This window comes from Portunus trituberculatus, chromosome 1 (genome assembly GCF_017591435.1).
Source record: "Portunus trituberculatus isolate SZX2019 chromosome 1, ASM1759143v1, whole genome shotgun sequence".
Classification (NCBI taxonomy): domain Eukaryota; kingdom Metazoa; phylum Arthropoda; class Malacostraca; order Decapoda; family Portunidae; genus Portunus; species Portunus trituberculatus.
Genome location: NC_059255.1, coordinates 6,548,226 through 6,570,247, shown reverse-complemented (window position 1 = coordinate 6,570,247; position 22,022 = coordinate 6,548,226). Strand labels below are relative to the sequence as shown.

General features: G+C 36.8%; 2 protein-coding genes across 24 annotated transcripts in view; one reads left to right on the top strand and one right to left on the bottom strand.

Annotated features, from left to right (window-relative positions):
- LOC123499567 (dynamin-like) overlaps positions 1 to 6,184 on the bottom strand; it is a 57,986-nt gene extending 51,802 nt beyond the window's left edge. For 11 of the 21 annotated variants that reach the window (XR_006673041.1, XM_045248974.1, XM_045247755.1 and 8 more), the window contains exon 1: positions 5,732 to 6,184. Coding sequence is in view for 20 of the 21 variants with exons in the window: in XM_045248974.1 (XP_045104909.1) it covers positions 5,732 to 5,895 (164 nt within the window). In the remaining variant the exon portion in view is untranslated. The remainder of the gene's footprint in view (positions 1 to 5,731) is intronic. The other 10 variants (XM_045248500.1, XM_045248746.1, XM_045248387.1 and 7 more) reach the window with 1 other exon arrangement.
- Positions 6,185 to 10,677: 4,493 nt separating this feature from the next.
- On the top strand, positions 10,678 to 17,258 carry LOC123499427 (STAM-binding protein-like). 3 transcript variants are annotated; one of them, XM_045247452.1, is made up of 9 exons: positions 10,678 to 10,821; positions 12,480 to 12,702; positions 13,382 to 13,466; positions 13,945 to 14,028; positions 14,711 to 15,021; positions 15,575 to 15,743; positions 15,870 to 16,007; positions 16,640 to 16,855; positions 17,044 to 17,258. In XM_045247452.1, the coding sequence occupies exons 2-9, from the start codon at positions 12,500 to 12,502 to the stop codon at positions 17,107 to 17,109; spliced, it is 1,272 nt and encodes a 423-aa protein (XP_045103387.1). In that variant the 5' UTR covers positions 10,678 to 10,821; positions 12,480 to 12,499; the 3' UTR covers positions 17,110 to 17,258. The 3 variants fall into 3 exon arrangements, with proteins under 3 accessions (XP_045103387.1, XP_045103475.1, XP_045103554.1); XM_045247540.1 differs by having other exon boundaries at positions 14,711 to 15,012; positions 17,044 to 17,255; XM_045247619.1 differs by lacking the exons at positions 16,640 to 16,855; positions 17,044 to 17,258 and adding an exon at positions 16,565 to 16,610.
- The last annotated feature ends 4,764 nt before the right edge of the window (positions 17,259 to 22,022 follow it).

Below are 22,022 nucleotides of genomic sequence, written 5' to 3'. Positions count from 1 at the left end.
AATAAAATGGTCTAATGGTACACAAATCTCAAGGTAAAAATGTGTCCCAGTACTGAAGGGGTTAAAATAGTGAAGACTGTGGCCATTAATCTTCTGACCTCCATACACCCTTCCTAATGTCAATAAAATGGTCTAATGGTACACAAATCTCAAGGTAAAAATGTGTCCCAGTACTGAAGGGGTTAAAATAGTGAAGACTGTGGCCATTAATCTTCTGACCTCCATACACCCTTCCTAATGTCAATAAAATGGTCTAATGGTACACAAATCTCAAGGTAAAAATGTGTCCCAGTACTGAAGGGGTTAAAATAGTGAAGACTGTGGCCATTAATCTTCTGACCTCCATACACCCTTCCTAATGTCAATAAAATGGTCTAATGGTACACAAATCTCAAGGTAAAAATGTGTCCCAGTACTGAAGGGGTTAAAATAGTGAAGACTGTGGCCATTAATCTTCTGCCTCCATACACCCTTCCTAATGTCAATAAAATGGTCTAATGGTACACAAATCTCAAGGTAAAAATGTGTCCCAGTACTGAAGGGGTTAAAATAGTGAAGACTGTGGCCATTAATCTTCTGCCTCCATACACCCTTCTAATGTCAATAAAATGGTCTAATGGTACACAAATCTCAAGGTAAAAATGTGTCCCAGTAATTAAAATAGTGTGTGGCCATTAATCACAAATCTCAAGGTAAAAATGTGTCCCAGTACTGAAGGGGTTAAAATAGTGAAGACTGTGGCCATTAATCTTCTGCCTCCACCTCCATACACCCTTCCTAATGTCAATAAAATGGTCTAATGGTACACAAATCTCAAGGTAAAAATGTGTCCCAGTACTGAAGGGGTTAAAATAGTGAAGACTGTGGCCATTAATCTTTTGACCTCCATACACCCTTCCTAATGTCAATAAAATGGTCTAATGGTACACAAATCTCAAGGTAAAAATGTGTCCCAGTACTGAAGGGGTTAAAATAGTGAGGACTGTGGCCATTAATCATTTGACCTCCATACACCCTTCCTAATGTCAATAAAATGGTCTAATGGTACACAAATCTCAAGGTAAAATGTGTCCCAGTACTGAAGGGGTTAAAATAGTGAAGACTGTGGCCATTAATCTTCTGACCTCCATAGACCCTTCCTAATGTCAATAAAATGGTCTAATGGTACACAAATCTCAAGGTAAAAATGTGTCCCAGTACTGAAGGGGTTAAAATAGTGAGGACTGTGGCCATTAATCTTCTGACCTCCATAGATAGACCCTTCCTAATATCAATAAAATGATCTAATGGTACACAAATCTCAAGGTAGAAGTGTGTCCCAGTACTGAAGGGGTTAACATTTACTAGTACCCATAGCAAACAGTATTAACATCCATTGTAACTCTATTCCTTCACCAAAACACTTTAAAACAAGACAAAGAAATAAAATAAATAAATAAACAAAACATCTTGGTATGATTCGATGCAAAACTCTCGACTTTCTATAACTTGACTCCATTTAAGAGGGAGGTTTTAAGACATTCACCTCATTATTTATTCATTTTTCACCTCTTTTTATTTATTTACCTTTATTTTATTCATTTATTTTCTCTCTTCGTATGATTATGTGCCAAAACTCTCAACTTTCTATAACTTGATTCCACTTAAGAGAGGTTTCAAGACATTTATCCCATTATTCACTTGTCTATTTATCCTTTTTTGGGGGATGCGACGGTTAATTATCTCCTGCACGGGAACTGGCAACCTTTTTTTTCAACCTTACATCACCCTTAGCCAGTTTTGCCCTCTTGTATAAAAAGATGAAAGGGTTTAAAATTAGCAAACTATCTCTTTATCTCCTGATCTGACCCTTTGTTTTATCCTCTGGCCTTGTGTGTGTGTGTGTGTGTGTGTGTGTGTGTGTGTGTGTGTGTGTGTGTGTGTGTGTGTGTGTGTGTGTGTGTGTGTGTGTGTACAAAGCCTTACCTTGAGGCCTTGCCAGATATTTCATGCCACCTGCTTCCTTTGTGTTTACCTAGTTATCTATTTACCTACTTATCTGTGTGTGTGTGTGTGTGTGTGTGTGTGTGTGTGTGTGTGTGTGTGTGTGTGTGTGTGTGTGTCGGATAATGTGTTAATTCGCCACTACACTAATCTTACCTAACCTTGCCTAACCTAATCTAACTTAACCTAACCTAACCTATCCTTGCATAGCCTAACCTAACCTAACCTAATTCTTAATCGCTTTAATATTTTTGGTGCAATTAAAATAAGTACAGCATGTTTTTCTTTCTTTCTTTATTTATTTATTCATTATTATCATTCATTATCTTTCTCTCATATTTTCATCATTGTTTCTTGTGTTTTGTGAATGCCGAGGGTTATCTAAAACTTAACGGCAATTATTTCCCTCCTTTTTTTCTTTTTTTTTTTTATTTATTATTACTATTATTATCAATTTTTACGTATCTAGCAATTAACGTCGACATTTTATTATATTTTTCATTGTCTTCTTCATCGTTCTCATGTTCTTAGTACAGGTAATTCTTGATTTACGCGTGTTTAATTTACTCCTTATGAATCACAAGACAAAACAATAATTTCCAGTACATATATGAAAAAAAAAAAAACAGCAATATTTCAAACAAAACAAGACAAAACAATGATTTCCAGTACATATATAGAAAAAACCTAGCAATATTTCACCAATCTTAACTTAATGCATCATAATATTACAAACTACAGGTAACTCTTGATTTACGCGCGTTTAGTTTATGCGTTTTTGTTAATACGCGAACGAAAAAATTTTATGATGAAATTTGCGCGATCGGTTTGTTTCTACGTGATTTGGACCACATCCCGCATCTTCCCTATTATCTATTGTTTCTTGTGAAAATTACAAGTTTGTTTTACGTAAATTTAGAAATACGCGATGTCTCTTGGAACGCATCAAATGTCCTTTTATCTTATCTCTATCTATTTATTTACTATTACAATTATTTTTTTCTTATTCGGCAAGTATGATCTTTATTTTCTTCAATTTTTACTCTTTTCTTCACTTGTTTTCATTGTTTTCATCTTCTATTTTCATTTATCTTTCAATCTTATTTATTCATTTATTAGTATCATTTTCTTTTCATTTTCACTGTTTCTTGTATCTTTGTCTTATTTTCATTATCTTCTACGTATTTTCCATTTTCTTTCTATCTTATTAATTTATCTCTCCATTATCATTATCATTTTTTTTCTTATCCATCTGACCTCATTTTCTTTTTATTTTTTACCATTTTCTTTATTTTTATTTATCTATGTATCTATTATGACTACCTATTATCTATTACCCATTAACGCCATTATTATTATTATTTTTTTTTTATTTCTACTTCTCTTCTTCATCCGTCTCATGTTCTTTATCATTTTTTTTTTCTATCTTGTTTATTTATTCATTATTATTATTATCTTCTTTCTTATTCAAAACTGTTGCCATTTTCCTTTTTTTTGTTTTGTTTTTACTATTTTTTTTGTCGTTTTCATGTTCATATTCTTTTTTTTTATCTAATTTATCTATCTATCATTATTTATTATTATCTTATCTCCTTCAACAGTTAACGTCATTATTTTCTTTTCATTTCAACTCATTTTCTTCGTCGTTTTCATGTTCTTGAGCACGTTTTTTTTTATTTTATTTATTTATCAATTTATCATCACTACCTATCATTATCTTTTCTTCTCATTCAACACCCAACATCATTTTCTTCTTCACTTTCACCATTTCCTTCATCACTCATTATTTGCTTCATCGTTCCTGTTATTTATTTCATTTTATATTTTTCAATGTCATAGCCTATAGTGCCTGTAGGTCTATTTCAAAAGCATGCATAGGAAACACTCTTCACCTTCCACCCATTAGCGACGCAGGCAATTTTATTTATAGCGCCACACATATTAGGACCCACATCACCACCCACCACCAAGAACCAGGAAATTCTAACTTAATTCCTTCAATACTGAGATGCATTTTTACTATGATTTTTTGGTATGATTAGACAGTTTTATATGCAATAGGAAGGGTCTACAGAGGTCAAAATATTAATTGCCAAAGTCTTTACTATTTTAATCCCAATGTATGTTTTCTGAATCTGTGTAAAATCACCAAATTGTAACTAGAATCAATAGGAAAACATGTCCTGGTGCCTGCATGACCTGGTGCCTTAAGAGGTTAACCTATACCTAACCAAACCTATGTAATTTAAGTGTAATGTAATCGTAACCTGACAAACTATGTGATTTTAACGTAACTGGGTATCATTGCAGTTTGAACCAATACGCCACATTTAGATATCATTCATTCAGTCATTATATCAACTTGTCAACCATTTTTTTTACAAACCACATATTTTTTTTTATTCATTTAGTTATACCATAGCCAGACCATACCTTTTTTTTTTTTTTTTTTTAATTATCTAGCGAGTTTGGAGCAGTTTAAGTAGCAGATACTGGCTCATGTATATAACTGGGTACGATTGCAATTTGAACCAGTACACCAAACGTCACTCTACACGTTCTCATGGTTGACATCACAATTATACCATCATTTGAGCCCATTTTACCCCATCGGAAATTGATAATAACTTCACGGCAGAATTTAGGTTAGGTTAGGTTAGGTTTACGAGTATTTCTAAACCCCATTTTACCTTATCGGAAATGAATAACAACTTCAGGACAAAATTCAGGTTAGGTTAGGGTAGGTTTCACTTCAATGAGCATTACTAACACCATTTTTCCCAATCACAAATTAATAATAACTTCAGGATAGAAATTCAGGTTAGGTTAAGTTAGGTTAGGTTAGGTCTACAAGCATTTCTCACACCATTTTACCCTATTGGAAATGAATAATAACTTCAGGATGGATTTTTAAGTTGAGTTAGGTTAAGTTAGGTTACTTCTACGACCATTTCTAACCCATTTTAACCTATCGGAAATTTACAATAACTTCAGGACAGAATTTAAGTTAGGTTAGGTCTATGAATATTTCTTATCCTATTTTAACCTATCGGAAATTAATAATAACTTCACGACCCCATATAACCTTATCAGAAATCAATAATAACTTCAGAACGGATTTTTAAGTTAGGTTAGGTTAAATTAATGTTAGATCTATGAGCATTTCTAACCCCATTTCACCCTATCGGAAATTAATTATAACTTCTCGACAGAATTTAAGTTAGGTTAGGTTTGGTTTCCCCAGCCTAACACCCCCGCTTTCCCAGGAGGTCCTCAAGCTTGTTAGACGCAGGGAAAAGAAATATAAGATAAGCTGTATTGGTTCAAACTTAAAATTTACTCCACTAACCTAATTAGCTAATCTTTTCTACAATCTTAACCTAACCTAACTAAACTTAACTTAACCTAACCTAACACAACTTTAAATTAATATAACGGATTCTTAACTTAAATCAGAGAGAGAGAGAGAGAGAGAGAGAGAGAGAGAGAGAGAGAGAGAGAGAGAGAGAGAGAGAGAAATGAAAAAAAGACTATCCTTAGAAATAAACTAAATACACGAGAGAGAGAGAGAGAGAGAGAGAGAGAGAGAGAGAGAGAGAGAGAGAGAGAGAGAGAGAGAGAGAGAGAGAGAGAGAGAGAGAGAGGATACGCCCACCACTCCAACCCACACCACACCCACACACCATTCCCCTCTCCCTCTCCCACACACACACACCACACACAGACACACAGACAGACAGACACAGACCTCCCGACGAAGTTCTCCAACACAGAAGATTTCCCCGCACTTTGCCCTCCTACCACAGCAATTTGAGGCAAGTCCAGCTGCATGTGGACGCCCAGCTGTGTGAAGGCATCTTGTAACTTATTAACTATGGGGATTAACTGCTCCATCCCCATATTCCCCGACATGGTGACGCTGTAGGGGTGTCCTGGGGGGCTGAATTAAAATATACACTCAAAAACGCCCCTTCTCCCAGCTCAGGGGCGGCTGTCTATGGTGCTCTTTCTCGGGTTTTTTCGTCTTTTACAGCGCCCACAGGCAACCCCGGGGTACTGAAGGGAAGGTTTCACTGGGGTTTGTGTGTGGAGAGCAGCACGGCCCGGGGGAGTACGTGCACGAAGCCCAGGGAGGGAAAGAGGAGGACAGGCAGGCCCCTACACGAGAAGATGGCAGGCAATGGACTGACGGGCTGAAAATTCAATACTATCTGCGTCTTTTTTGCTGCGCCCGGCCTCCTCACCCTATTCTACCTATCCTTAACCTCCCACAAGCCTCCCTCGTCTCCCCAGGTATATATTCAGCTATTAATGTTGTCTGTATAATGCCTGTTTATCGTAAAATAGCGTGTTATAAGGGGTGGTGTTAGAGAAAACCATGTCATAGAGAGTGGTGGGGGTTTAGGGGTTACTTAAATATTTTCAGGTGTCTCGTGTTTTTCCTTGTTTTTCTGTTCTATTTTTGGTTTTTGTCATTTCTGGCTTCTAGGGTTGATAGAAAATGATGTGTTTGAAAGTTATATACACCATTTTGTTGTTTATAAGTGTATTTGCTGTAAACAAACTTGATTTTATCCTTCCTCAATTTTCTCTAGGGCCATCAAATGTTTCCTATTTTATCATTCCCTAAGTCTTTTCAAGCAATTTACGATCTTGTTATAGGTCGTAAAGGCAAAATGAAGTCTATATAACATTAAATATAGCCTGGTACGATAATATTTACCGCTCATAAAACATAAAATTAAAAATCGTACCAACTTTACGTTCTACAAAACCTCAAATCTTTCAAATCTTTCCTGTTTTCTCTTCTTTCTAGTCTTTTTCAGCGCTTTACAATTTCAACACCGAACGGAGAAGATTTGTCAAGCTCATATCAAATGCATTACATCCTGTTATGATGATAAACAATCCCTAACATAGATAAACTTCAAAGACACTCAGCTGCCAACCCAAAACACGCTACAAAACTTCAAATATACCCTGATTCTCTTTTTACGTTATTTTAGGCAATTTACGATATTTACAAGAGTCAAAGAGCAGTAAGTAAATGTAAACCTCACTATATTCTCTCTATCCTTTCAAAACACACGTAATATGAACCAAATTATCCAAATATATCCTAATTTCTATCTGTATGTAATTTTAGGCAGTTTACAATATTTACAAACGTCAGAGAGTTTTAGGTAAATGTAAATCTCAATATATTCTCTTTATCCTTCAAAACACACGCAATCTGAACCAAACTATCCAAATATATCCTAGTTTATATTTTTGTGTGATTTTAGGCAGTTTACAACACTTACAAGGGTATTAAGAGAATGAAAAGCTCAGTATATTCTTTTTATCCTTCAAAACACACCTAGCCTGAACAAATTATCCAAATAATTTCTCCTCTTTTAACGTCAATTTAAGCAGTTTACATCACTTACAAGGGCCAGAGAGTTTTAAGTAAATGTAAATCTCACTATATACATTCTCTCTCCTTCAAAACAAAGTAATGTGTACCAACTTTTAACTAATCACAAACTAAATCGTACATCAAAACTTCAAATCTTCCTTATTCTATCTTTATTCTGGGATTTCTGGCTCTATTTAGCATTCCACGGTCTTGTTAACCCCTTCAGTACTGCAACACATCCTTAACACAGCCATTAATCTTCTGACCTCCATAGACCCTTCCTAATGTCAATAAAATGGTCTAATGGTACACAAATCTCAAGGTAAAAATGTGTCCCAGTATTGAAGGGGTTAAAATAGTGAAGACTGTCGCCATTAATCTTCTGACCTCCATAGATCCTTCCTAATGTCAATAAAATGGTCTAATGGTACACAAATCTCAAGGAAAAAATGTGTCCCAGTATTGACGGGGTTAAAATAGTGAAGACTGTGGCCATTAATCTTTCCCAATGTTAATAAAATGGTTTAATCATACACAAATCTCAAGGTGAAAATGTGTCCCAGTACATGAATGGGTTAATGGCCACAGTCTTCACTATTCTAATCCCCACGTAAATTTCTGAAGCTGTATAAAATCACCAATTAGTAAGCAGAATGAATATGAAAATATGAGTTTTGTGTACCATTAGACCATTTCATTGACATTAGGAAGGGTCTATGGAGGTCAGAAGATTAATGGCCACAGTCTTCACTATTCTAATCCCCACATAAGTTTCTGAAGCTGTAAAATCAGGCAAAAAACAGAATAAATATGAAAACATGTCTGGTATTGAAGGAATTAAACACTGTACGGTTTTATTAAAGGTCAAAAAATGTATATGAAGTCCATTTAAAGCCCACTATACCGTGTTACAAAGATTTACGCGCCTTAAAACAGAGAAATAAATATTGTGAACAGCCTCATCAGACCTTCAAAAACTGATACTTGTCTTAAATATCTCGTCATTATCGGCCTTTTAAGCAGTTTGTAGTTTAGTGAAAGGTCAGAAGAAGCAATAATAAGCCTAAATAAACTCCAGTATACCTTTAACATCCCTTAAAAATCAAATAAATATGCAAATTAACATCAAAAACACACGCGGACGGAAAATTTCAAAACGCGTTCTTGATTCAAACGTCCCAAACTGTTTCCCTTATATTTCCTTATTTTTCGCCATTTTCCTTATCATTATGTACTGCAAAGTGAGGTAGAAGGTTTTGAAAATGTTTATTGTATCTTCATATAGTAGCTTGTGGTGTTGAGAAGCCGGAAAATGGTGTTAATTTGATGTTTTGTCACCACCACTTAAATTTCCCAGAGTTTTCCTCATATTTCCTTATTTTACGCCATTTTCCTTATCATTATGTACTGCAAAGTGAGGTAGAAGGTTTTGAAAATGTTTATTGCATCTCTATATAGTAGCTTGTGGTGTTGAGAAGCCGGAAATGGTGTTAATTTGATGTTTTGTCACCACCATCACCATCACCAGTACCTCGATTCTCTCTCTCACACACCCATGAATTATTACGAAACCGGAAATCTCATTCTTTTTTTCCTTGTCTCTCTTTTTTATTCTTTTTCCGTTTTCGTGGAAATATTATGACGAAGAGAGTTTCTTTTTCCGGGAAGAGGAGGAGGAGGAGGAGGAGGAGGAGGAGGAGGAGGAGGAAGAGGAGGAAGAGGAGGAGGAGGAGGAAATATGCAGTTATAATATTTACGTAAACTTAAATAAATAAACAAATATATAAAATTAAAATATTATTATTGTTATTATTATTATTATTAGTAGTAGTAGTAGTAGTAGTAGTAGTAGTAGTAGTAGTAGTAGTAGTAGTAGTAGTAGTAGTAGTAGTAATAGTAGTAGTAGTAGTAGTAGTAGTAGTAGTAGTAGTAGTAGTAGTAGTAGTAGTAGTAGTAGTAGTGGTGGTGGTGGTATTGTTTACCTTCCGGCCCCCAATAATAATCCTACCGGAAACGAGAGAGAGAGAGAGAGAGAGAGAGAGAGAGAGAGAGAGAGAGAGAGAGAGAGAGAGAGAGAGAGAGAGAGAGAGTCACATGATAAAAGTGAAAGCCAGTTATCTTTATTAGGACATACCAATCTCTTGACGCTACCTACTACTACTACTACTACTACTACTACTGAGTTAATATGTTTACCTATTATTATTATTACTATTACTATTATTATTATTATTATTATTATTATTATTATTATTATTTATTTTTCTTCATCTTCGTCCTCCTCCTCCAGTTTTTCTTAATAGTAGTAGTAGTAGTAGTAGTAGTAGTAGTAGTAGTAGTAGTAGTAGTAGTAGTAGTAGTAGTAGTAGTAGAAGTAGTAGGAATAAGAAAATGAAGGAAAAATAGAGAAAAGGAGAAAAAAACAGAAATAAAAGTGGAGATTACGAGAAAGAAGAAAATAAATGAAATAATGAGTTTCAGAATAAGGAAGGAAGGAAATGAAGGAAAAAATAGAGAATAAAGGAGAAAAAAAAAATAAAAATAAAAATAGAGATTGCGAGAGAAGAAAAATGGATGAATTAGTGAGTTTAAGAAGATAGGAAGAAGGAATAGAAGAGAATAAAGGAGAGAGAAAGATAGAGAAAAATAGTCAAATGGAGAACAAGGAAGACATAATTATTTAAAACACGAAATAACAAGAACTTCACAAACAACCATTACAACGATAAAGAATAAATAAAATAATGGGTTTCAGATAAGGGGAAGAGAAAATGAAGGGACAAAATAGAAAATAGAGAGATTGTTTGATAACTTTATTGTTGTAGCGTCAGGAGGAACAGAAAATGGAGAACACGAGAGAAAAAATAAATAAATAATAAATAGATAAATAAATAAATAAATAAGAGCGTAACAAACATCACAACAATTAAAATGAATAAAGGGATGAATTTCAGATTGAAGGAGAGAGAGAGAGAGAGAGAGAGAGAGAGAGAGAGAGAGAGAGAGAGAGAGAGAGAGAGAGAGAGAGAAAGGAAAGACAAAATAAACACAAATTCAAGTCATTACAATAAAAAAAAATAAAAAAATAGGGAAATTCTAAATAAAGAAGAAGAAATGGAGGGGAAAATAGAGAATAGAGAGAAAAAAATAAAAAAGAAAATAGAAAACACAAGATAAAGGCAAAATAAACACAAACTTAACAAACAGCCATTACAACAATAAAAAACAAATAAAATAGGGAAATTCTAAATAAAGAAGAAGGAACGGGAGAGAAAATAGAGAATAAATAAGAGAAATAGCAATAGTCCCCCATGTAAACAAAACCACGTGCTCTCTGTTGCCTGATCAGCTGTTCATGTGTCACTCCCTCCTGCCTCGCAACGGGACCTATTTTCACCTTATTTCAGGTCACCACGCCCTCCTATGACCCCGCCCCATTGGTAACTATCCCCTTTTGACCTTCCTGACCTATTCTCGTGAAGGTCAACGCCTGTGCTTAAGTAGAAATACGAGTTTTGAGTTATTTAAATTGCATCACTTTCTAAAATGTCTTGTTTGGAATTGACTGGAAAGGTATTTTTGTGACCTCGACCTCTGTGTGACCTTGTGGGTGACCTTAGATGGTGTGGATGTGACCTCAGGGGATGGTTTCAAGGTCAGGTCACAGTAGAGGGCAATGTGATAGTGTTGTAATGGGTTTAGAGGTCGTAGTGAGCTAATGGGTGTTTTGAAGGATGTCTTTTATTGGTTTGTGGTGTTTGTAGTTTGATATTGGGTGTTTTTAAGGGGGATTTTAATGGGTTCAGGGGGTGTAGTTAGCTAATGGGTATTTTGAAGGGTGTTTTAATGGGTTAAGGGGTTGTAGTTAGCTAATGGGTGTTTTAATGAGTTTGTGGTGTTTGATGTAGCTGTTTTGAACGGTGTTTTAATGGGTTTGGTGTTTGGTACTTAGGTAATGGGTGTTTTTAAGGGAGTTTCAATGGGTTAAAGGGTCGTAGTGAGCTAATGAGTGTCTAGTAGAGTGTTTTATTGGTTTTGTGGTGTTTGATTGTTAGCTAATGGGTGGTTTTAATGGAGTTTTGGTGGGTTTGTGTTTGGTAGCTAGGTAATGGGTGTTTTGTAGGGCATTTTAATGGTTTGTAGGGCTTGTGAGTTAGCTAATGGGTGTTTTGAAGGATGTTTTAATGGATTTGTGTTTGTGAGTTAGTTAATGGGTGTTTTGATGAGTTTTAATGGGTTGTAGTGTTTGTGAGTTAGCTAATGGATGTTTGTAATGAGTTTTAATAGTTTTGCAGTGTTTGATTGTTAACTAATGGGTATTTAATGGAGTTTTGGTGGGTTGTGGTGTTTGGCAGGGTGTAGTGGTGGTGTTTGTAAAAGCCATGCAGATTACATAGGGTGTTATAATGGTTTGTGGTGTTATGGAGGAGGGAAAAAGATTACATAGGGTGTTATGGAGGAGGAAAAACATTACTTAAGTAGGGTATTGTAACACCCAAAACACACTCAAACAGACCCAAAACACACTGAAACACCACCAAACACAACCAAAACACACTCAAATACTACCAGACACACCCAAAACAACTCAAACACAACCTAACACACCCAAAATACACTCACACACACCCAAAACACACTCAAATACCACCAAACACACCAAAACAGTCAAACACACTCAAACACACCCAAAACACACTCAGACAACAAAACACACCCAAAATACACTCAAATACCACCAAACACACCCAAAACACTCAAACACAACCAAACACACCCAAAACACACTCAAACACAACCTAACACACACAAAACACACTCACACACCAAAACCCAAACACACTCAAACACCACCAAACACACCCAAAACACACTCAAACCCAACAAAATGCACCCAAAACCTTAAATACACCAACCTAACCTTTTTTTTTTATGTAAGGAGAACTACTAAGGGCAAAAGAACGATTATTGAAAAAAAAGGCCCACTTGAATCGTAGTATCCATAAAAGACTCAAAATAATTAGTCAAACTTCTGGGACAAATATCTTGAGACGTCTCTCTGAAAAACCTAACCTAACCTAACCTAACTTAACCCCAGGGCAGTGAGGCAGCAGCAGCATGTCCCACCCAGCGCTGACACACCTGGAGGCAGCGGTGCGCATCAAGCAGCTCTGTGGGCAGGGCGACACGCTGGTGGTGGATGGTAAGATTCCACTAAGGAGGTATTTCCGATCAGGGCAGGAGATGGTCAGGATGGCACACGTCTATGAAGAGGAAGGCAGTCTAGAAAATGCCTTTATTCTCTATATGAAGTTTATGACGTACGTATTGTGTGGGTGTTTTGTTGATGTAGTGTTCATTTTTTGTGTTTGTGTAGGTTTTTTTAGTGTTTTGTTGACGTAATGTTTTTCTTGTTTGTGTAATATTTTTTGTGTTTTGTTGACGTAATGTTGTTTTTCTTGTTTGCGTAATTTTTTTTGTGTGTTTTGTTGACGTAATGTTGGCTTTTCATGTTTACGTAATTTTTTTGTTTTGTTTACGTAATGCTAATTTTTTTGTTTACGTAATTTTTTGGGGGGTTTGTTTACGTAATTTTTTTACTTAATGCTTTTTTGTGTTTTATGTAATGTTTTATCTCTTTTTTTTTGTTAAGTTTGTGTAAATTGAGTTTAATGCAAGTTTTTCATGTACGAATATTTTTGTTATACCTAACGCTTTTATTTTATTATTGTTGTATATTTTTGTTTGTTTAGTTCTGGGGTTCTTTTTCTTGTTAGTAACCTCCCTGAGCTATAAGGCTTCTCAATCCCCAGTAATCTGACACAGAGCAGAATGTTAATGTAGGACTGCCACTAACTCAGTATGCAAATATATTAGACCCAAGTACTCGTGTGTGTGTGTGTGTGTGTGTGTGTGTGTGTGTGTGTGTGTTACCAGGTCATATTTACCATAATTCTCCCCATATGCTGATTTTAACACTAGTTTTCATTCTGTCTTTAGGTTATTCATTGAGAAGATACGGACACACCCTGACTACTCCACCCACTCCTCGGCAGACAAGGCAGCCAGCAACAAGCGAGTCAAGGTGTGTGTGTGTGTGTGTGTGTGTGTGTGTATTTACCTAGTTATAGTTTTACAGGGCCTGGGCTTTACACTGGTGTGGCCCCGTCTCCATATCTACACTTATCCAATGTTTCTTTCAAGCTCTGCACACTCGTTGGTGACACCACTTCCTCACTCAAACTGTTCCAAGTCTCAACACATCTTTGCGGGAAACTATATTTTTTAACATCTCTCAGACATCTTCCCTTCCTCAATTTCTTACTATGCGATCTTGGGCTTCTAATGTCATATTCTTCTCTCAGGATCAGTTTCTCATTATCCACTTGGTCCATTCTCTGTGTGTGTGTGTGTGTGTGTGTGTGTGTGTGTGTGTGTGTGTGTGTGAAGGTCTACTTTAGAGGTAAGAATTGAAGTGTTAGTTTGAGTGTGTGTGTAAAAGTTTAGCATAGTATGAAAGAAATGATTCAATTGTTCTGTTACTAACACTGCTATTTTTCCAGGAGATTCTACCTGTGGCTGAGAAGTTGAAGAGTCAGCTGAGGGAGAAGTACCAGAAGGAATACAATGTTGCCTTACAAGAACAGGTGTGTGTGTGTGTGTGTGTGTGTGTGTGTGTGTGTGTGTGTTGCATACAGTCATACAAACAGACATTTATTTTTTATGTAAGAGATGATGACTGGCTAAGGGCAACAAAAATATAAAGAAAACAGAAAGACTCTCTCAATCACCAGTCTCATGTGTGTATTTGTCTATGAAGAACAGGGAAAACCATTAAAAACCCATTAGAAAATGTAACTTCCATTAAAAGAACATTGAAAAACCATTAGAATCCATTACAAGACACTTCCCATTCAAAACACAACAAAAAGACCCATTTAAAAGACCATTACCATTAAAAACATTAAAACACCCATTATAAATCACTATCACTAAAACACCCCATTATTCCCATTAGAACCATTTAAAATACCATTGGTTATCAAAAACGTCTTCTCATACTAGCTAAACATTTTCTCTCTCTCTCTCTCTCTCTCTCTCTCTCTCTCTCTCTCTCTCTCTCTCTCTCTCTCTCTCTCTCTCTCTCTCTCTCTCTCCTTAAATCAGCTAATTTTTCCTTCTTTCCTTCTCCAAACACAATTTTTTTTCTCTCCTTCAAACACACACACTCTCTCTCTCTCTCTCTCTCTCTCTCTCTAAAAAAAACACCATTTATGATTAAAAAAAAACATTGAAAACTTAACCGAACACAATCTGACCCACTAACAGCTCAAGACGGAGAAGGAAGCGAGAGAGAGGCAACAGCAGGAGGAGGAGCAGCACCAGAGGCAGCTCCAGCAGGCAACACAGAGGCAAAGGCAGGAGGAGGAAGAAAGAGCAGAGGAGAGGAAGATGCAAGAGCTTCAGGAACTCTCGCTACACAGGCACTACGAGGAGGACCAATTGCCGCCTTCCTTTGACACCCTCGGCACCATTGCTTACCCCCTTGACCAGTTGACCTTAGATGACCTCTCGCCGCCTACTGTCTCCCCCTCCGCCCCGCATATGCCGCCACGTGACATCAAGCCAGTGTCTGTTGGGTGTGTTTGTTTGGGGTTAGGTTAGGTTAAGTAAAGTTAGGAATTTTAATAGTTGGAATGAGTAAATACAATAAATAGGTTTGAGTAGTGATTTTTCTCTTTTTTTTTTCTATTTTTTCTTCCTTTTTGGGATAGGTTTGGTTAGGTTAGGTGAGGTGAGGTGAGGTTAGGTTAGCTTTGGTTAGGTTAAATTTGGTTAGGTTAGGTTAAAGTTGAATTAGTTTAGCTTAAGTTATATTAAGTTAAATTAGGTTAGGTTAAGTTTGGCTTAGTTAAGTTTGAATAAGAAGCAAGAAAGAAAAGGAAATGATAATTATAATAAGTCAAGTTTATCGTGAATACAAAGAAAATCAAGAAAACAACATCAAATAAACAAAACAAATATATAGAATACCCTTATCAACTTTAACACAAAAAAGCAAATTAAACAAACCAACAAACAAACAAGTAACTAAATAAAAACACACAGAACACACAAAAAACACATCAAAACACAAAATAACATCGACAATTTAACAGCGACCCTAGACTAACACTTGCCTTGGGGTTTCAGAGTGCCGCAGGTTGACCGCAGCAGCAAGCCCACATCACTGCTGGGCGCCAAGAGTGGGGGGCTGCGAGAGGTGCGGGTGCCCACTCAGTTGATGGCCAACTTCATGTCCCTGGCCCACAGCAACACCACTCGCAACATTGAGACCTGTGGGGTGTTGGCAGGACATTTGGTGAGTCATGGGTGAGGTGAGGTGGGATTAGGTTAGGTTAGGTTAGTTGAGGTGAGGTTAGGTTAGGTAAGGGTGGGGTAGACACACACACACACACAGCACTAACCTCCCGTCTTCCATCACCAGACCCAACACAAGCTGCTGGTGACACATCTGCTGGTGCCCAAGCAGTGTGGGACGTCTGACTCTTGCACCACACAGCAGGAGGAGGAGCTGTTCGATCACCAAGACAAGCTGGACCTCATCACCATCGGCTGGATTCATGTTAGTACCTGTTTACTGTTTACCACACACACACACACACACACACACACACACACACACACATATATATATATATATATATATATATATATTCATATATTCAAACTTTCTTCTTCTTTTTCCTTTTCTTGTTCTTTTTCTTTTCTTTTCTTCTTCTTTTTCTTGTTCTTGTTTTTGTCTCATTCTTTTTCTTTTCTTTTTTTCTTTTGTTGTTGTTGTTGTTGTTCTTTTTCTCAAGCTAATGAACTTCTTTTTGTCTTTAAACTTTCTCTTCCTTCTCTTGTTTTTTTCTCTGTCTTAAACTCTTGTTCTTTCATCTCAAACTAGCTAATCTTTCCTTGACTTCTTCATACACACACACACACACACACACACACACACACACACACACACACACACACACACACACACACTTCCACCTCTGTTTCAGCTAACTTAACCTAACCTAACCTAATGTAACAAAATTATCCTTCTCCAAAGACTCAGCCTAGCCAGACAGCCTTCCTCTACTTAACCTAACCTAACCAGAACTAACATAATCCTCTCTTTTTTTGCAGACTCACCCTAGCCAAACACCCTTTCTTTACCTAACCTAACCTAACCTAAACCAACAAAATCATCCTTCTCCACAGACTCACCCTAGCCAGACAGCATTCCTCTCCAGCGTGGACCTACACACTCACTGCTCGTACCAGCTGATGATGCCTGAAGCCATAGCCATCGTGTGCGCTCCAAAGTACCAAGAGACTGGCTTCTTCACACTCAGCCCTCACCACGGACTGCCTTTCATCGCTGCCTGTCACCAGAGCGGCTTTCACCCACACCCTAAGGAACCGCCACTGTTTCAGGTGCTGTGTGTGTGTGTGTGTGTGTGTGTGTGTGTGTGTGTGTGTGTGTTTCCAGGTACTGTGAGTGTGTTTAAACAAAAATAAATAAATAAATGCTAAAAAATATATATATATGAATAAAACATACACACACACACACACACACACACACACACACCAAGTAACCTCTCTCTCTCTCTCCCCCACAGAACGCTGATCACGTGACCCTAGACAACACACTCTCCATTAAGGTGGTCGATCTCAGGAACTCTTAATCCACTAACTGGCAACCCCCACCCTGCCCAGCCCTGGAGGGAAAGCTGGCTGGAGAGAGAGAGAGAGAGAGAGAGAGAGAGAGAGAGAGAGATGCTGTCTTTCTAAAGTGAGGTGGTTGTAGTGGTGGTGGTGGATTGTGATGCTACTACTGCTATTACTACTACTACTACTACTACTACTACTACTACTACTACTACTACTACTACTACTACTACTACTACCACTACTTCTTCTTCTTTTTCCTCTTCCTCTTCTTCTTCTTCTTCTTCTTCTTCTTCTTCTTCTTCTTCTTCTTCTTCTACTACTACTACTACTACTACTACTACTACTACTACTACTACTACTACTACTACTTCTGTCTCAGGCTCTGGACTTTTCTTTTGTATTGTTTAGTAGAGAAATATTTTGAATTTTCACTCTTAAAACGAGAAATTTTGTCGTGAACTGAGAATTTTTAAAGATTTGCAGTAAAAACGAGAAATTTTTGTTGTGAACTGAGAATTTTTAAAGATTTGCAGTTAAAAAACGAGAAATTTTGTGAACTGAGAATTTTTTAAGATTTGCATTAAAAAAAACGAGAAATTTTGTCACAAACTGAGAATTTTTTGAAGATTTGCAGTAAGAAACGAGAATTTTTTTTGTGAACAGAATTTTTAAAGATTTGCAGTAAAAAACGAGAAATTTTGTCCCAAACCGAGATTTTTTGAAGATTTGCAGCAAAAACCGAGAAATTTTGTAATGAATCAAGAAGTTTTCAATTTTCACAAGACATTTTTCAACTTCCACCATAAAAAACGATAATTTTCTTTTAATATTTACTGTTGAAATGAGAAATTTTGTAATAAATCAAATTTTTCAACATTCACAAAATTTTTTCCAATATTCATAGTAAAAACAAGAATTCCTTTTAATATTTACCGTTGAAATCAGAAATATCGTCCTGAACTGAGAAATTTTTCAATAGTCACTGTTCAAACAACCGAATGACAGTGTTGCATTGTGATACATCCTCCGACACACCCTGCACCTTCCATCACAACCTCTGACACATGCCCTTATTCTGAGATGCCTTCCCCTCTCACTACCACAGATTTCCAAGGCCATAGAGACAACTAGCTGGGTTTTGAAGACAGTTCCTCCTTTTAACAAACTAGAAATCTTGCAAATCTATCACCAGAACCTTAAAAATACTCTTATAAATGCAAATAGAGACAACTAGACATGTTTTCAAGACAGTTCATACTTTTAATGAACTAGAAATCTTGTCAATCCATCACGAGAACCATGAAAACACTCTTGTAAACACGAGTACCTTCAACAGAAGCCTTTGGAAAGCAGTGACGATGAGAGAGAAAAGCGTTTAGAATACAGGCCAATTTGACCCACCCTGTATGTTGCATCTTGCCGTGAGAGAGAAAGTATATTGCAAAGAAGTTGTTTATATTTTTTAATGGTTTATATATATTGCTTAGTTTATATATACACTATACTGCTATTAATATATGTGATTATTAGCTCTAGTGTTTGTTTTTATTATTATGGTAAACAGAAAGTGAGAGAGAGTGAGCCAGCCAGCCAGCCAGCAGTTTTTTTGTTTTTTTCTACGTAATGTATGGTCTCTGTGATTCGTAGCTTTAGTGTTTCTTTTCTTATTACGTAAACAAAAGTGAGAGAGCGGACCAGCCAGCCAGCATTGTTCTTCTTTTATGTAATGCATTGTCTGTATCATTACGTATTGTCCCACACACGCCTCGACTTCCTTCAGTACAATGACACGTTTCTATATTGGTTTTGCTTATTATTTGGTGATTTTCTACAGCTTCAGAAACTCATGTTGGGATTGAAATAGTGAAGACTGTGGCCATTCATTCTTCTGACCTCCATAGACCCTTCCTAATGCCTATGGTCTAATGGCACACAAACCTCATGGAAAAAATGTGTCCCAGTACTGAAGGGGTTAAAATAGTGAAGACTGTGGCCATTAATCTTCTGCCCTCCATAGACCCTTCCTAATGTCAATAAAATGGTCTAATGGTACACAAATCTCATGGAAGAAATGTGTCCCAGTACTGAAGTTGACAAAAAGAAGAAATGAGAGCGAGCCAGCCAGCCAGCATTTTCTTCTTCTTTTTACATAATGTACAGGCTCTATCATTACGTATTGTCCCACACGCGCCTCTTAGTTGCTTTTACGTATGTCCAACCTGTTAATTCATGCTGACAAATATACACTTTATAAATTTGTGCTTCTTTACTAACCTTACTGAAGTGTTGCTGTATTTCAAGGGAGGCTGTGGCAGGGCTGTGGGTGCTGTGTGAAGGCTGTGGCAGTGCTGTGGGTGCTGTGTGGAGGCTGTGGCAGGGCTGAATGTGCTGTGTAGAGGGGGGACAAGGCAAGGAGATCAGTGGGGAGGCTGTGGCAGGGCTGTGGGTGCTGTGTGAAGGCTGTGGCAGGGCTGTGGGTGCTGTGTGAAGGCTGTGACAGGGCTGTGGAGGCTGTGGCTGTGTGAAGGCTGTGGCAAGGCTGAGTGTGCTGTGGCATGGCTGTGAGTGCTGTGTGGAGACTGTGGCAGGCAGGGCTCTAGGTGCTGTGTCAAGGCTGTGGCAGGGCTGTGGATTATCGCAAAATGTCTATGTTTGCTTTCAGGTAAATTAAAGAAAAATGTATTCTCTCTCTCTCTCTCTCAGATATATTATTAAAGCAAAAATGGGTTCTCTCTCTCTCTCTCTCTCTCTCTCTCAATGACATACACACACACACACACACTCTCTCTCTCTCTACAACTTAATGAAAACACAACTCGTAGAAGTTCTTGAAAGCACACACACACACACACACGGTAATAACAATCTGAACACAATAATACACACGAAAAAAAAAAAAAAAAAAAAAACACTAAAAAAACACAGGTATTAAGAAGGAATGGAATGAGAAGGTGAAGAGAAGCATATTCTTCTTTTTATTATTATAACTGAGAAATACGTCATTTTCAAACAATATCACTTGTGGAGATTCAAACAGATGCGGTGTTTGGTAATGGCGGAGCTAAGGAACGGAGGAGGCAAACAGGAAGCAATCTACACACACACACACACACACACAATGCTCTCACTAATAAAATAATCGCTTTTCTTTTGTCATAATCATGTCTGAAAATGTAGCGTGTTTGAGAGAACCTACACACACACACACACACACACACACACACACATGTTCTCTCACACTATAACATCTTAAATAGAGCAGGTTAAGATATAAATAGATGCTTTATTGACACACACACACACACACACACACACACACACATTCCTACCATTTCATCTCCTCTTCCTCCTCCTCCTCCTCGTAAGTTCTCAGACCACTTACAGTACACCTCATAATGTCAAGCTTGCCTACTTACACATCTCACTTTTAAAGCACTATGTAAAACACTTGACTTTTGTAAGACGTAAAGCTATCAATAAAAATAATAATAGACGTAAATTTGACATCAGTATTCGACGTTATGAGACGAAAGCTTAGGTATAATTTCCACTTACTCATAAAAGACTTAATAAAATACTTTCGATGGTCAAAAGGACGTAAAAAAATTGTAGAATGTTTTGTAGGACACTGGAAAAATATTTGAGATTTATAAACAAAACAAACAATGATATGATTCAATAAAATATATAAAAAATACTTGTAACAAAATATTTTAAAAGACTGAATTCATGCACACACACACACACACACACACACACACACACACACACACACACACACACACACGCACTAAAACTTCTGGAAAAAAAAAAAAAACGAAATTACCCCAAAACAACTATACCGATCTATAACACCATTCAAAACACACACAAAATGAAAAAAGAAAAGAAAAATTAAGAGAAAAAAAAAATCTATATAAAAATCTCAAATAACAATAAAAAAAAAATCTTAAAACAATATCTTTTTGAATTATGACAAAAAAAACGCAATAACACAAGACAGTTCCTCATTTTACGCTGTTCACTTGACGTACGACTGCATCTCCTCTCGGCAAGACTTCAGCATGAGTCGTGGAGGGAATGCTGAGACGTGTGCTGACTTATGTGTAGGACAAGATCAACAAACACACTAGATTTGGGAATGTTCTGTTGTGACACCTCTCTCTCTCTCTCTCTCTCTCTCTCTCTCTCTCTCTCTCACATATACATACATACATTTTCTCCCTCTCTCTCTCTCTCTGGTATACTATTACAGCAAAAATGTCTCTTTCTCTTTCTCTTTCTCTCTCTCTCTCTCTCTCTGGTAAAATATTAAAGCAAAAATGTGTTATCTCTCTCTCTCTGGTATAATATTAAAGCAAAAATGTGTTCTCTCTCTCTCTCTCACACACACACATATACATACATACATTTTCTCCCTCTCTCTCTCTCTCTCTGGTATATTATTACAGCAAAATGTCTCTCTCTCTCTCTCTCTCTCTCTATTAAAGCAAAATGTCTCTCTCTCTCTCTCTCTCTCTCTCTCTCTCTCTCTCTCTCTCTCTCTCTCTCTCTACAACTTAATAAGAATACAACCTATGGAAGTTATTGAAAGCTAACTCTCTCTCTCACACACACACACACACACACACACACGAGGTAATAACATTCTTAACATACTAATACATACAAGAATCTAAAAAACACACTAATAATAATAATAATAATAATAATAATAATAATAAAATAATAGTACAAAATAGTAAATACACTTAATGTCTAATATACAGATGCGTGAAGTAAGTTTTTCTTGACGTAATTTTCATCTTTGGTATCCGACGGTGTGTGTGTGTGTGTGTGTGTGTGTGTGTGTGTGTGTGTGTGTGTGTGTGTGTGTGTGGGAAAGAAGGAATATCTACACGTAACACAGCTGAAGTTTCTAACACAA